This window comes from Oncorhynchus mykiss, chromosome 18, assembly GCF_013265735.2.
Source record: "Oncorhynchus mykiss isolate Arlee chromosome 18, USDA_OmykA_1.1, whole genome shotgun sequence".
NCBI classification, from domain to species: domain Eukaryota; kingdom Metazoa; phylum Chordata; class Actinopteri; order Salmoniformes; family Salmonidae; genus Oncorhynchus; species Oncorhynchus mykiss.
The window spans coordinates 18,903,419-18,917,827 of record NC_048582.1 but is presented as its reverse complement, the minus strand read 5'-3'; the positions used below and the strand labels follow the sequence as shown (position 1 = coordinate 18,917,827).

Genomic DNA, 14,409 nt, shown 5'->3' with positions numbered 1-14,409 from the left:
AAGTAGCTTTTGATGTGTAGAAGGAACATCAAAGTAGCTTTTGATGTGTAGAAGGAACATCAAAGTAGCTTTTGATGTGTAGAAGGAACATCAAAGTAGCTTTTGATGTGTAGAAGGAACATCAAAGTAGCTTTTGATGTGTAGAAGGAACATCAAAGTAGCTATTGAAGTTTTTGATTGCCCATATTTGTAGAATTTGGAAGAGAAACAATCTCTCAGTTTTGCAACCCTTTAAGCTCAATGTTGCGTTTTTGCATCATTTACAAAACTACCTCTAGCTCTGGCTCAGAATGTTTGTTTCTTGATTTATTTTCATTTTTTACATAATCAGAACACAGAAAAAAATGATTTCAAGTGATGTACTTGCATGGATGGCTACCAACATACACTATGCTTGTGTAGGGGACCAGTGTGGTCTCAGATGAGAGGACAGGTTTCTAGTGTTTCAGAGGCTACTGATACCACAATAATCATACTGACATAACAAATACTAGGACGACATGAATCTGGGTCTAAGGAGAGGCACTAGGTAGTGTTTGACATCATTGTGTAGTTTACGTGATGCAATTCAGGCAGCGTTGCATTTTTGCAACCGTGGGTCTCACAGGGTTAAGCCACTTGTTTTCAGCCACATGGTTTTGCCATAGGCCCATGTTCCCATCAGCATGGTCTGGTTTAAAGGGAATAAGCCTGTCTTCCCATGTCTGTTACAGTAGTGCTGGATTGAACCATCTCCAATCTGTCCTCCTCAATGTTTCAGCATGGTTGTAGGCAGTCACAGATCCAGAACCATCTTACCCTCAGTGTGTGTGTGTGTGTGTGTGTGTGTGTGTGTGTGTGTGTGTGTGTGTGTGTGTGTGTGTGTGTGTGTGCCAACTAACAGACCATTTTTTTTGCATTGATGAGAAACATTCTCCTTTCAGTCCCTTCAGATCAATCGACCCCCCTTTAGCAAAGCAATTCATTCTTACAGTCTTAGAGTGGCTTGTAAGTGACACAACACGGGGTTTTCTTGTTCATTCAAATCTTTTCTTCATACTTACGGGACGCCCGGACACAGTCGCCACACCACGAGCGGGAATCACCTCGGGAACAACGGGCGCCTCCCGGAACCAAGAGAAAGCATGGCATTGTGGGACATTTGCCTCTGAATCAGTTAACATTCTCAGTCTTTGTTACACTAACTGACTCAAAGAAGAGAGGGGGAGAAAGAGAGAAAGCAAGAGAGAGAGAGAGGATGAGGGGGGAAGAGAGAGACCGAGAGAACGACTGAGAGAAAGACAGAGAGGGGTATACTTCAGACATTAGTCATAGTCCCCATTGAGATGTTCAACTTGAAGTGTTTTTTTTATCCTACAAGATAATGCAGTATGATTGAGTAGACTGGATGTTGTGACTGTAGTCTACCTTACCTCACTGTCTCGCTCATGTGAATTAAGACATCTAGTGAGTTATCCAAAGCATCAGATGACACCCACTCTCACCAATCCTACAATGTCAAATCAGTGATTACGTCAAAGGGAAGGAAGGTAGGAATGAAAGAAGAATTGAAGGAAGGAATGACCGATTCAAATATTGCTGAAATATTTAATATAATTGGGAGAAGTGACAAGTTCCAATCTCAGCTAGTTGGTGATGGGGGGGAGGGGGGGGGGGGGGGTACTTACTACTGTAAGACATAATATGTGTTGTTCCCTGCAGCCCAAGGCATTGGGTATGGGTGTAGACTCAGAAGACATAATATGTATTGTTCCCTGCAGCCCAAGGCATTGGGTATATGGGTTATGCAAGATACCACAATACATCCCTTTCACCACCTGTCACCATAACATCAAAACAAACACAAACCATCTCAGACATCACACACATGCACAAGCATGCACGCATAGACACACAGACACACGCATAGACACACAGACACACGCATGCACGCATAGACACACAGACACACGCATGCACGCATAGACACACAGACACACGCATGCACGCACATACACACACACACACACACACTGTGTGGGAGTCAAAGTCATCATGAGGAAGTTCCCTATAATGCTTTGTGACTCATCACTTAACAGCCCCCCAGGCAGAAAAGAAGGAGGGAGAGAGAGAAAAGAGGGGGAAAGAGTGATTCGGCGAAAGTGAATGGATCTGACTCCTTGACGCATCACAGGCCAAGAGATGGGGAGGGGGGATTGAAAAAGAGAGGAAAAGACTGGGGGGAAGAAAAAATTACTGGCGTTTGTGTGGGAAGAGAGAGGAGGAGCTTGAAAAGTATGAACTTGTGTGTGAAGACGCAGACAGACAGAAGTTGAAGCACTAGAATACTAAACGGAGGTTGGAAAAGCTCACGACTACCGATGGTCTCTTTAGAACCGGAGATGGTTTGCTATCAACTGATCAAATAATAGGTTCGGACGGAGCATGAAAGACTCCTCTTCTCGCATCTTCGGACTGCGGTGCTATTCAACTTGAACCCGTGCGGTCCCCTCCTAACCTGTGTAAATTATACTATATTAATATAAGCGTAAAAAGTGGAGAGTTTACCGACTGAACGAAAGAAGATAAAAGTTGCCATAAAATGTTGTCATTATTATTCTTGATTCTGTACATTCCTGCTGTTATGTCCTCATCGTCACGTAAGTACAGCAGCTCTTCCATGTGATAACACACGTTGTCTGTAAAGCTGGTTTGGTAGGATATAGCCTACTGTTAGATAATAGCCTACTGTCCTAAACCTTGTTTATGCGCTAAACTGTATTGTTTATGCGGGTTTCATAGGGAATGAGTGTACAAAATAATTGCTCTAACAATTGTAAATCCTACATATTTTGAAAGGATTATCCATAATATTGCTGTCCTAAAAATAACAATGTTTGGTAAATATTAAGTAATTTGAACGCAGGCAATAAGATTTAGTAGGCTACCATATTTTTCCAAACATTTCAAATTAAATTAATAGGCTAAACGTAATTCTAATGCATTTCATAAAGAAATAAAATAAAATTTGACATGTAAAATAATGCGATATTGCTTTATGCAAAATATTGCTAAATACATTTTAAAATGCAGTTCCATGAACAATCACTAGCCCTTGTAGATTTGATGAAATGATGAAATAATAATCATATACACAGATCTCGGTTTTCTTGACCATGCTATTGAAAAACTGTGTCCCAAGAGGATGGATTTCAACAGTTCGGCTAATAATTTGTTTAACACACATAGCACTGGGCTTTACAGACGGTGACATCATATGGTCGGGTCTCAGGGAATATTAACCGTCAGTTTAATACAAAGTAAAGTAAATAAATCACAGGTATGTCGGCTAGATTTGGTGTCTGTGTCCAGTTTGTTTGTATAGCTGAGGTCATAAAACTACGTAGGCCTAGATTATTATTGTCCAACCATGAACTTTTTATGTATTTTCAGTTGTTTCGATTAATGAAGAAATTAATGTATGCGACAGTAGTGAGCCACTGCCTTTATAGCAAGAAGTCTTGGACTTTTATGGCACAGGTAATTGGCTGCCTTGTGAACGGTCTCTCGCCTTCCTTTCCATGTCATCTTGATGCTCTCTAGTTGATGTTCTTGTTGTCAACGTTTCCAGTGAAAACTCCCACTCACTCGTCATAGTCAAAGTAACTGCCATTCAGAAAACATCACATGGCTCGATATGGTTAAATGTTGCATGACGTCTTGTTTCAATTCACTCACATACAAGGCCTCCATCAAATGTTCCACGTGTGGCTCCTTTGTCCCGTAGACGGACAGAAACACAGACGACCTTTGAACTGTTCCGTTCAGGAGCCAAGGGTAAACAGTGTTTTAGAAACCAGAGGATTGAAGACTGACATCCAGAACCAGGAGGGTCTAAAACCAGAGGCCATTTTTTATCTTCACAACACCAGTGCTGTAATACAGGGCTTTAGCTCGACAGCTTGTGTGTTTACATAGATTTTTAAAAAGCTATGTTTTTCACCCCTGAGAAACAAACAGGGTGTTGCAGACTTTTGTTCCATCCAAGCGCTTAACACACCTGATCTAACTGACCACCATCTTGGCTCTGTGCCTGGATGGAAATTAAACCCTGCGGAAATGATCAATGCTCAGTCTCAGACGTGAACGAAAACAAACATTCTGTACAAGCCGTATAATCAGTGCACAGAACACTCTCACCAGAAGAAAACACTGTTGCCCCTTTAAACCGTCATCTGTATGAGCAGCCTTACCTCAGGAGACCTCCTTTCTAGAAACAAATACTATTTTACAGCCCATAGTTACTTCTTCAGAACCCTATGGCTAAAGCCCTTGCGTATTTACGTGAGTAAATACACAAGTGTAATTGCATCTGTCGTTGAGGTCTTTGGACTGAATGTTCTGCTCCTTAATTCAGGGCCATTCCCTCTGCCTGGCCTGTAATGCTGCAGTGGTGAGACCAAGATTGTTATGGAGCTGGATCGTTTTTTGATTGGCTAATCACAGTCTGGCTTCCTTTCCACGATGATACATTTACAGCGTCAGTGTTGCCAGTGTTTTGGTGTAAATAGTGTGTGTGTGTGTGTGTGTGTGTGTATGTGTGGTTGAGGAGGAGTTTAGGTCAAATTAACGTCTTCATAAGAGCTTCCTCAAAGCACAACACAGCCTTTATCTGAGGCAGCTGTTCAACACTCATGGCTTGAGGATGAGACTTATAGAGGTCTGACAATGTGATAAACACTCTGGGTCTATGGAAGTGGAAATCTGGGTTCACTACTGACCTGGGAGTTACGGCTGTGTTCTAGAATACAGTAGCCTATTTGTCAGATATTCTCTTCTGAGTCATTGAATCAGTAAAAACACATCTATCTCTCTCTTTCCCCTCTCGTCTGTCTCTTTCCCTCTGCTTACTGGGAATCAATAGTTCAATCAACCATTCTTTCATCCATTAATTCACTCATCCCATCTCTCTCCCCTCCAGAGATGGCTGGGATCTTCCCCCAGGACCCAGCCCTGCCCATCGGCTCCACCCTCACTGCCACATGTTCAGTCAGCCCTGATCTGGGCCTCCACGCCAGCTCTCTGTTCTGGAGCCTGAATGGCCGCCGGCTGCCCAGCTCTTCCTACAGCGTGTTGAGCCCTACGGCCCTCAGTGTCACCCTGCCGGGCCTGCCAGCCTCTAGGCAGAGGTCAGGGGACAACCTGGTGTGTCACAACCATGGAGGACATGTTCTGGCCGGGTCCTGCCTCTACATTGGGAGTAAGTGAATCAAAACACACACACACACACACATCTAGCAGCAGCATCTAGCGCACACACATAGCTAAAAGTTAACCGTGTTATACCAGTCTCATGAGTAACTGTAGGGTCTTTAGTCCTGTTAACTCCTGTGTTATTACACCGTGTTGTGGTGCATTACTCCCTTTACTACTCCCTGGACATGGAGTCTGACACACACATACACACACAGATCTGACAGACACGCGCACACACACACAAGCACACACAGGTCTGACAGACACACACACACAAGCACACACACAGTGCTGTCACAGTGCCCTAATCTCAGCGTGACGTCCCTTTTCAACACCTTGTGTTCAGAAAGGGATGGAATCTTGGCAAAGTCCCAGAATTTGAACCCCAGACAGACAGAAGAACATTCTGGACTAAAATATATCCTCTCTCCCACCACCCACCTTCTCCCTCAGTGCCTCCAGTGAAGCCAGTCAACTTAACCTGCTGGTCCAGAAACACCAAAGACCTGACCTGTCGATGGGCACCGGGAGGACAGGGAGAGACCTTCATCAAGACCAAATACACACTCAAATACAAACTCAGGTACACACTCCTTGCACACACTTAATAAACACGCATACGCACACATTCTAATACAGTCTGAGTCTAATACACGTGTGTGTGTGTGTGTGTGTGTGTAGGTGGTATGGCAGAGAGAGAGAATGTGAGGAGTACAATGCCGCCCAGCCGTACTCTTGCTACATACCTCGTGACCTCGCCCTCTTCACTCCCTACGAGATTTGGGTGGAAGCCACCAATCAGCTCGGCTCAGCCACCTCTGATGTCATAACCCTGGATATCCTAGACGTGGGTGAGTGTGTGCGTACTTGCAAGTGTGTGTGTGTGAGAGAGACAGAGACAGATAGAGAGACAGAGAGAGAGTAAGTGCCTGAACTTTGACCCTCTGGCTTTAGAGCTTTACATCTGCCCCAGTTAAAAGTTGCCCTGGGGCACATATACAGGATCAGCTTACCTAGCCCAAGACCTAACAGTAACCATTAGTGGAGAATCGTAAAACTGACCTAAGATAAACATCTAGGACCAACTTCATCCTACTACTTAGATCCCAACCCAGGATTTTGGGGGTGAAGGGGACACACACACTCACACACACACACACAAATGGGGGAGGACGGGCATTTTGACAAATGGAAGAAGACCAGACACACCCTGCCTTTTGATGAGCTCATTTTCCTTTTACTCATGCTAGGTGGGCACACACACACACACACACACACACACACACCCTGCGGATGGGGCAGGGCTAGGAAGGTGGGCGATTGACGCTTTACACCACTCGAGTTACTACTCGCTGCTCCCTCATTTCCCTCCACACTGAAACTAATAACACAACAGTACCCGTGCTGTATGACTTACTGTTACGGTCAGATCCAATTCACTCAGAGAAGAAAGAAATAACCATTATTTTACACGGATCTTTCTGTTTTAAAGTAGTTCTGAGTTACGCTACCTCTTTCCCCTCCCCGTCCACAGTAACGACGGACCCGCCGTCAGGTGTGAGTGTGAGTCGTGTGGGTGACCTGGAGGACCATCTGAGTGTTCGATGGGAGTCTCCCCCAGCTCTCAAAGACTTCCTGTTCCAGGCCAAGTACCAGATACGCTACCGGCTGGAGGACAACTCAGACTGGAAGGTCATGGAGGACGTTGGGAACCAGACATCATGTCGCCTGGCAGGCCTGAGACCGGGTACTGTGTATTTTGTCCAGGTACGGCGTGTGTGTGTGTGTGTGTGCGTGCGTGCGTGCGTGCGCGCGTGTGTGTGTGTGTGTGCGTGCGCGCGCGTGTGTGTATGTGTTAATCCCAGTGTGTTCTATGCAGGTGCGCTGTAACCCAGTAGGGATCTTTGGGTCTCGTAGGGCTGGTATCTGGAGTGAATGGAGCCATCCTACTGCTGCTTCTACACCTCATAGTGGTGAGGACGCGCACGCACACACACAGACACACACACACACACACACACACACACACACACACACACACAGACACAGACACAGACACACACACACACACACAGACACATACACACAGACACACACACACACACACACACACACACACACACACACACACACACACACACACACACACACAGACACACAGACACAGACACATACATACACACACACACACACACACACACACACACACACACACACACACACACACACACACACACACACACACACACCTACTGCTGCTTCTACACCTCATAGTGGTGAGGACGCGCACGCACACACACACATACACACACACACACACACACCCCTACTGCTGCTTCTACACCTCATAGTGGTGAGGACGCGCACGCACACACACAGACACATACACACAGACACATACACACACACACACAGACACACACACACACACACACACACACACACACACACACACACACACACACACACACACACACACACACACACATCTACTGTATGCACACCCAATCACACACACACTCTAACCCCCTCTCTCCCCTCCTACAGAGCGTGTATTATCAGGTTCGTGTGACTCCAAGTCTGGAGACTACAATTCTACGTTACGTCGAGAGCTGAAGCAGTTCTTCGGCTGGGTACGGAATCATGCGTATGGCTGCGGCGGCATGTCAATCAAACTCTACGACCAATGGAGAGTCTGGATGCAGAAGAGCCACAAAACACGCAACCAGGTAGGTAAGGATCTAAGTAGAACTCACCTGCACTCACATACAACAACCACACACACAGGCATGCACACAGGTCTTATTGAATCATTTGTATCATCATGTTTGAATCGTTCAGCTTTTCTTGTTCAGGGAAATCCTCATTAGTTTTTCTCTCTCTCAGGTCCTACAAGGGGATAAGTCATAGTACGCATCCCCCCTGCCTTTAAACAACCAGCAACAAAGTCAAGACAACGTCATGTGTGTGAAAAATGGTTTCCCCTAAATGCTGTGGTTTTGCATACACCATTCAGCGACGGAAGAAGGGGGCATAAGTACAATTTTGGGGACAGTGTCTCTACAACAGCAGCCCTAGGCTATGCTGTAATTATTTAACAAGACATGGAGGAATAAGAAGTTGAGGAATAGCGATCTTCTTCTTACTGTGGAAATACTGGCAGCTCTGAAAAGCTAGAGATCCACAGCACCCTCTAGTGGAAGCTAACATACTGGGAGGAACAGTGGAGACGGAGGACCATAGTAATGTTTCTAGTCACATCCCAGTCTTAAACCATGACGACCCAATTGGAACTGTCTGTGACCCAATATTTGGGAACCCTGTCTGGGGGGGGCACCGTTACAAGACTATAGACTGACATTGTTGTCTGTATCAGTGTGGAGATCTGTCTTAATAACAAGTAGGGTCAGGAGTTTTTCCTGATCATAATGCTAATGTTTACCTGTGGAGGCGGTTCACCATCTATATTTTTGTACTATCGTATTTAAATACTGTCTTATTTAAACTATTATGTTTTGTTAGTAAGTTATGTTAGGTTAGTGATCATGTTATTGACTTAATTATGAATTATAGTTTTGTTTGAAAGAGTTTGGAAGTCATTCTATTCACACACACTCGCACACACCCCCGGACACACACATCCCCAGACACACACATCCCCAGACACACACATCCCCAGACACACACACCCCCAGACACACACACACCCAGACACACAGCTGTGTTCCTCTATGCACTTATAGCCTGTCATGTTTCTGCTACTGATGTTACACTGGGGAAACAGGAATGATGTTCTCTATATGTAATCTATACATCACTCCATTAACCCAGTTTATACATGTCTGGTCTTACATCACCAATGACTCCTGTGCCCTGTTTTATTCTAAAAGTACTTTGTGACAGAGCATTTTAGGAGTCCAATTTTCATGTTCACTACAGTGGCAAGCTTGTGGCGATACATAATTGGTAGCAACCCGACTCTGTTTATCCAGCATGCTTAGAGGTCAACGCCCACGTTGTCTGTCTGATGTTGATGACATGGCTGCAAGTTCCCGTTACTGCGGCCTGCGGGTGTCCTGAGTCAGTGCCTGTTAATAATTAACCCGTGTTTGTTGGTCTGGGCTCTGCCCACAACCTTTAGTTACCTCTCTCTGCCTCCCAGCACCCTTTATGAAAAGATATCCTATACAGTAACTTAAAGCTACACTCAGCAATATGACATCATTATGCCGGTCAGATTTCTCCTTACAGAATCAGCAGCAATGCAAATTAGGGAGAGACAATAGTGGTAGTCTTGGTAAATCTGAATTCTGTTGTTGTTCATGTATGTATGTTAAGCAGGAAGTTGCCCCAATATGTGCGATGATATCCTACTGCTGAGTCTCCCTTTGAAGGGTCAGATTTGAAATACCTCCTGCATCACAGTCTGTACCAGAGAGACAGAGGGGGCATCTAACGATTGCTGCAGGTGGGCAAAGTGTAGCTAATTGTCTATGCGTGACTAAATGGGTTTAACCTTGGTCATCTGCGTGCCACAACATTATTAACCAGCTGAGCTAAAGCCTGGAAAAGCTAGTCTTCAGTCGCCAGGGAAGTGTACTCATCACATGGACATCGAGTCGCCTCTATGACACATGAACTCTAAGAAGAGAAGTGAGATGGTGATTCAGGTGTTCCCAGGGCTGCAGAATGGAGGAAAGAGAGAGAGAGAGATCTGTGTGCACGGAGTAGAGTTGTCAACTTATTCTGGGATACCTTTTGACTGAAGTGGTCTAACAAAGTTTTGTCGACAGACGTGACTAACAGATGTGGACTAACAGAGGATCAAACCAGACCGAATCTCTTCTCCTGCTTGTTATTATTGTGCTGATTGGTGATTGCATTTCTAGCTGCCAGCGAATCACAGGGCTGCCCACACAGACACAACTGACTGCTCTGGGAGAGAAAGCATTCTCTGAGGATTGGCAACCCTAGCTGGGAGTGACAGAAGAACAACGTGTAAAAGAGGAATAGAGGAGGGGGTAGGAAAATAGAGAGAGAGATCGACAAATCATGGAGGTTAAGAGGCTTCCGATAATTGCTGGCAGAGAGAAAGGTTTATTGAAGACATCTGTTATGCAACATGTTTACATTACAACTTTAATTTAGTTGACAGGGACCGTACTCAACACTGTCATATTTCTGTTTTAACATCAATGGAAAAGTGAAATGTAGAAGCTCTAGAAACTGGAGGAGCAGGAATATGGGGAAAAAATGTATTTTTGTTTTACATGACTGGAAAATAAACATGATCATTATCATCACCATCATTACTTGTTGCTAGGGCCAGGCCCCGGTCACTATGCTCTCCCTCCAACCATTGGCTACGTCAACCATGACCGCGCCAAGCACAGTAGCCCCGCCTACACCTTCCACAGACGTATGAGCAGCAATAGTAAGTCTCTGAGGTCAAACTCAGTCTCCTTGCTTTTTTCTCTTGTATGGTGAGTAGACCTTATTCACACCATTGCCGTGAGGATTCACACTCCAGGCAAGTAGGGCATGAAGCAGAAGTCGATGGAAAATACTGCTGACATTTTCCTAAAGTTTGACCTTTAAATTCACCTTTGACCTTTATTATTATTAATTATTGTGCGTTCTTCTCCACAGTGGTCTCCGTGGATTGCAGTCCAGGACCCCAGTACCACATCGATGCCAAGATGACCCGGTTCGGACGCGTCGGTACCCCTTCTTACTCTATGCTAGGCAGGGCAAGACGCGCCGTTTAGACTAGCTACTCCCTGAATCAGATAAATTGTTCAATCAAACTGTATCACCCCAGTGGGCTGCGGGACATTCTTTACATTCTCTCTCACCCCCCCCCCCCCTCTCTCTCTCTTTATCTCTCTCACCCCTCTCTCTCCTCCCCTCTCTCTTCCAGACTGCAGGTCCCTACAGCCCAGAGAAAGCTCATCTCAGACCTTCCTCCTACACTATTGGCTCTCTGTCACACTACCGTATAATGGATTCTGTGCCCGCCTGACCGGTACAAATGAAAGAGAGAGACAGAGGGGGTAAAGAGTGACGCTATATGATTCATATCATTCTTTTATTTATTTTTATTTTACCCCCTTTTCATAGTATCCAATTGTTTTTAGTAGTTACTATCTTGTCTCATCGCTACAACTCCTGTACGGGCTCAGGAGAGACGAAGGTCGAGAGTCCTCCGAAACACAACCCAACCAAGCCGCACTGCTTCATAGCGCGCATCCAACCCGGAAGCCAATGTGTCGGAGGAAACACCGTGCCCCTAGCGACCTGGTCAGCGTGCACTGCGCCGGCCCGCCACAGGAGTCGCTAGTGTGCGATGAAACAAGGATATACCTACCGGCCAAACTCTCCCTAACCCGGACGACGCTAGGCGTCGCCCCATGGACCTCCCGGTCGCGGCCGGCTGCGACAGAGCCTGGGCTCCAACCCAGAGTCCCTGGTGGCACAGCTAGCACTGCGATGCAGTGCCTTAGACCACTGTGCCACCCGGGAGATGATTAATATCATTTTAATCATCCTCCCAGGTACACCCACCCTAACCTGCTGGGTTCCCAGGTGCCCCACAAGCCGTCCAGTGCCAGCTACAGCTTGGCGGGGCGCAGACAGGTAGGAGCTCCATCAGAAGACCGGTCCATGACCTCTGGACCAGGACGCTACAACAGTACTGATCCCAGCGTCTACCTCACACAGCCGTCCTTCTCTATGCAGGTTCATAGCGTGATCTTTTATTTATGTAGGCTGTAGGTGTATTCAATTAGCTTTTTAGCTATTTATTTATGTACAATTGAACATTTTGTATAGTATTTTCTTGCATATCTCTTCCTCTAGACTAGAGTATTGGGATGTTTCCCTTAAAATAAAGTTGGATGTGATTTTAATTTTGATCCAGAGCCGGACTACCCGGGCCAGCGATCAGTCTCAGAAGCCTGGGCCAGGGACCCACAGCCCGGAGAAGGTCCTGCTCCACCTCCCCAGACCTCCTGCCTTCTCCCTGGGCATCAGACACTCAGAGTTCATTACTCCTCTGGTGGTGGTTGTTTCCGACTGATTTTTATTGGAGTTTCACACGGAGTTTGTGGAAATGCTGGAGTCAGTTCTGAGTTAAATACCACTGTGTTGTTTTAATGAGCACATTTAGCACAATGTTGGAAACATGCTTTACAAATCAAGTGTTTTTATTATCATTGTTAAGTCAAGTTGTGGTTTACAAATGCGGTTGATCTATGGGTGTGATCTGTGTTGATCTATGTGTGGGATCTCTGTGTGTGTGTGTGTATGTGTGTGTACACATGCGCATATATGCCTGTGTTATCTCAGTGTGTATGTGTGTGTGTTCAGTGTGCAGGCATAGTGACAGTAATAGGTAGGCTCCAATCACTGCTCTGTCCCAGCCCCATCAGTTCCATGGAACACACCTGAACTAGATAAGACCTCTCAGGAGACAGCCCTGGTAGAACTTTTTTGGTGTCCTCAAACGGATCCAACTACAGAGACAAAGGGAGACAGAGAGATTGAGAGGGGGGGGGGGGGGGAGAGAGAGTGAGAAAAGGGGAGAAAGACAGGGTCACACAGACAAAATAAGAGTCTGCACTCACAGTGATCTCATGTGGGGTACCCTTGTTGTCCCAGTGGAATTTGACTTGGTACTTCAGGGGGAAGAGGGTGCGGTCAGACCAGGAAGGGGGAGGGGCCCACTTCACTAACAGCCTCAGCTTCCCGGGAATGACTTGCACAGTCACATTCACAGGGGGGTCCGGCTTCACTACACACACACACACACACACACACAATGATTCTGCTACTACTATTCCAATAGGTAGGAGCCACAGAGACAGAGAGACAGGTTCTTACCAATGTCCTCTACAGTGAAGGCCTGTAGGTGGGAGGCGCTGCCCATACGGTTGACTCCTGTGATGTTGAGCGTGTAAGACGTGTAGAGCTTTAAACCCTTTAGGACACAGAGCCACCTTGCCCCTGGAGAGGAGCCATTCACCCCAGGGAGAGAGGACTCTGGGCTGGGGAGAGGATGCACGGAGGTAGGGTAGGGATGGCACTGCTGGATCTCTCCGCCTTTCATACTAGGACATACGGAGAGATTAACTGAGAAAGGGGGATGTTTTGAGCGTCTATAAGCTTCTCTCTCAAACTCTTTCTCACACACACACACACAAACAAACAGTGTACCTGTAGGTGGCGATGTACTGTATGGGAAGCTGGGTCTGTGGAGGCTCAGGCCATGAGCAGAGGGCTTTGAAGGGGTAACTGGGAGACCAGCAACGTACCTCTGGAGGGGAGGGGGGGTCTGCCAGTGGCATAGGATACACACACTCAGAAGTCACCCCCAAATACACTCAGGGGAGAGGGAGAGAGCAGTGGAAGGGGAGAGAGAAAATGGGAAAGTAGGAAATAGGGGTGGAGAGGGGAGGGGGCGAGACAGAGAAAGGAAAGAAACAGGGGATGTGGAGATGGAAGGAAATGAGAGAAGATAGCTATTTTTAAGTATTCCAGACAGGTCCTCATTTCTGAGAATGCAGTCTCACCCCTTTCTGCTCTGTTCTCTCCTGATGGAACCGTCAGAACCGTCCCATCGCTGCTGAGTACACCGCTGAGAAGAGTCACCACAGCACACACACACAGCCAGAATAGAACACACACACAATGCTGGACGTACATTCCTCTTATGTTAAGAACAGACAGGCTACAGTGACTGACTGACTGACTGACTAATATTCTAATATTAACAGTTCTGCAAACCTGCCCACAATCCAAAGTCTCCTCTCATTGGCTGGATTCCAAATAAAGTCCCTACCCCCTAGCTAACAGTGCCTGCCCTAGGTTGATTTGATATTGTGCAACACTAGGGTTGTAAAACTACAGGTAATTTACCAAACATGGAACATGGAAATCTATGTTAACTTTGGTAATTCATACTTTTACAAATGTACTCATATAAAATATTAATTAATTATTTATTATCCATTAATTTCTAGGTTAGAACAGGGCTCAGAACAAGGCTCTCCAACCCTGTTACTGGATAGCTACCGTCATGTAGGTTTTCACTCCAACCCCTCTTGTAACTAACCTGATTCAGTTCATCAACCAACTAATTATTAGAATCAGGCCCATATGGTTCAAGAGAAAATG

General features: G+C 46.0%; 3 protein-coding genes across 4 annotated transcripts; 2 read left to right on the top strand and 1 right to left on the bottom strand.

The window, feature by feature from the left end:
* Window positions 1-2,139: 2,139 nt before the first annotated feature.
* crlf1a (cytokine receptor-like factor 1a) lies at window positions 2,140-8,822 on the top strand. 2 transcript variants are annotated; one of them, XM_036952162.1, is made up of 8 exons: window positions 2,140-2,639; window positions 4,961-5,239; window positions 5,689-5,818; window positions 5,917-6,086; window positions 6,770-7,002; window positions 7,115-7,208; window positions 7,783-7,968; window positions 8,122-8,822. In XM_036952162.1, the coding sequence occupies exons 1-8, from the start codon at window positions 2,582-2,584 to the stop codon at window positions 8,136-8,138; spliced, it is 1,167 nt and encodes a 388-aa protein (XP_036808057.1). In that variant the 5' UTR covers window positions 2,140-2,581; the 3' UTR covers window positions 8,139-8,822. The 2 variants fall into 2 exon arrangements, with proteins under 2 accessions (XP_036808057.1, XP_036808056.1); XM_036952161.1 differs by having other exon boundaries at window positions 2,141-2,639; window positions 7,783-7,964.
* A 1,047-nt stretch (window positions 8,823-9,869) lies between these two features.
* On the top strand, window positions 9,870-12,313 carry LOC110497081 (outer dense fiber protein 3-like protein 2). The gene is made up of 6 exons (XM_036951416.1): window positions 9,870-9,888; window positions 10,559-10,669; window positions 10,885-10,956; window positions 11,156-11,231; window positions 11,790-11,973; window positions 12,155-12,313. The coding sequence occupies exons 1-6, from the start codon at window positions 9,870-9,872 to the stop codon at window positions 12,311-12,313; spliced, it is 621 nt and encodes a 206-aa protein (XP_036807311.1).
* A 110-nt stretch (window positions 12,314-12,423) lies between these two features.
* On the bottom strand, window positions 12,424-13,963 carry ebi3 (Epstein-Barr virus induced 3). The gene is given in 5 exon segments (NM_001124405.1): window positions 12,424-12,749; window positions 12,861-13,027; window positions 13,117-13,343; window positions 13,450-13,567; window positions 13,806-13,963. Coding segments are annotated over 5 exon segments (795 nt in total). The 5' UTR covers window positions 13,939-13,963; the 3' UTR covers window positions 12,424-12,599.
* Window positions 13,964-14,409: the final 446 nt, after the last annotated feature.

What these genes read in the sequence shown, in the direction of transcription:
- LOC110497081 (XM_036951416.1), top strand. An exon ending in CAGACGTATGAGCAGCAATA is followed by an intron (nt 10,670 to 10,884) that starts GTAAGTCTCTGA and finishes TCTTCTCCACAG; the next exon opens with TGGTCTCCGTGGATTGCAGT. An exon ending in GACCCGGTTCGGACGCGTCG is followed by an intron (nt 10,957 to 11,155) that starts GTACCCCTTCTT and finishes TCTCTCTTCCAG; the next exon opens with ACTGCAGGTCCCTACAGCCC.
- crlf1a (XM_036952161.1), top strand. Translation starts at nt 2,582, where the DNA reads ATGTTGTCATTATTATTCTTGATTCTGTACATTCCTGCTGTTATGTCC. An exon ending in GTCCTGCCTCTACATTGGGA is followed by an intron (nt 5,240 to 5,688) that starts GTAAGTGAATCA and finishes CTTCTCCCTCAG; the next exon opens with TGCCTCCAGTGAAGCCAGTC. An exon ending in GTACTGTGTATTTTGTCCAG is followed by an intron (nt 7,003 to 7,114) that starts GTACGGCGTGTG and finishes TGTTCTATGCAG; the next exon opens with GTGCGCTGTAACCCAGTAGG.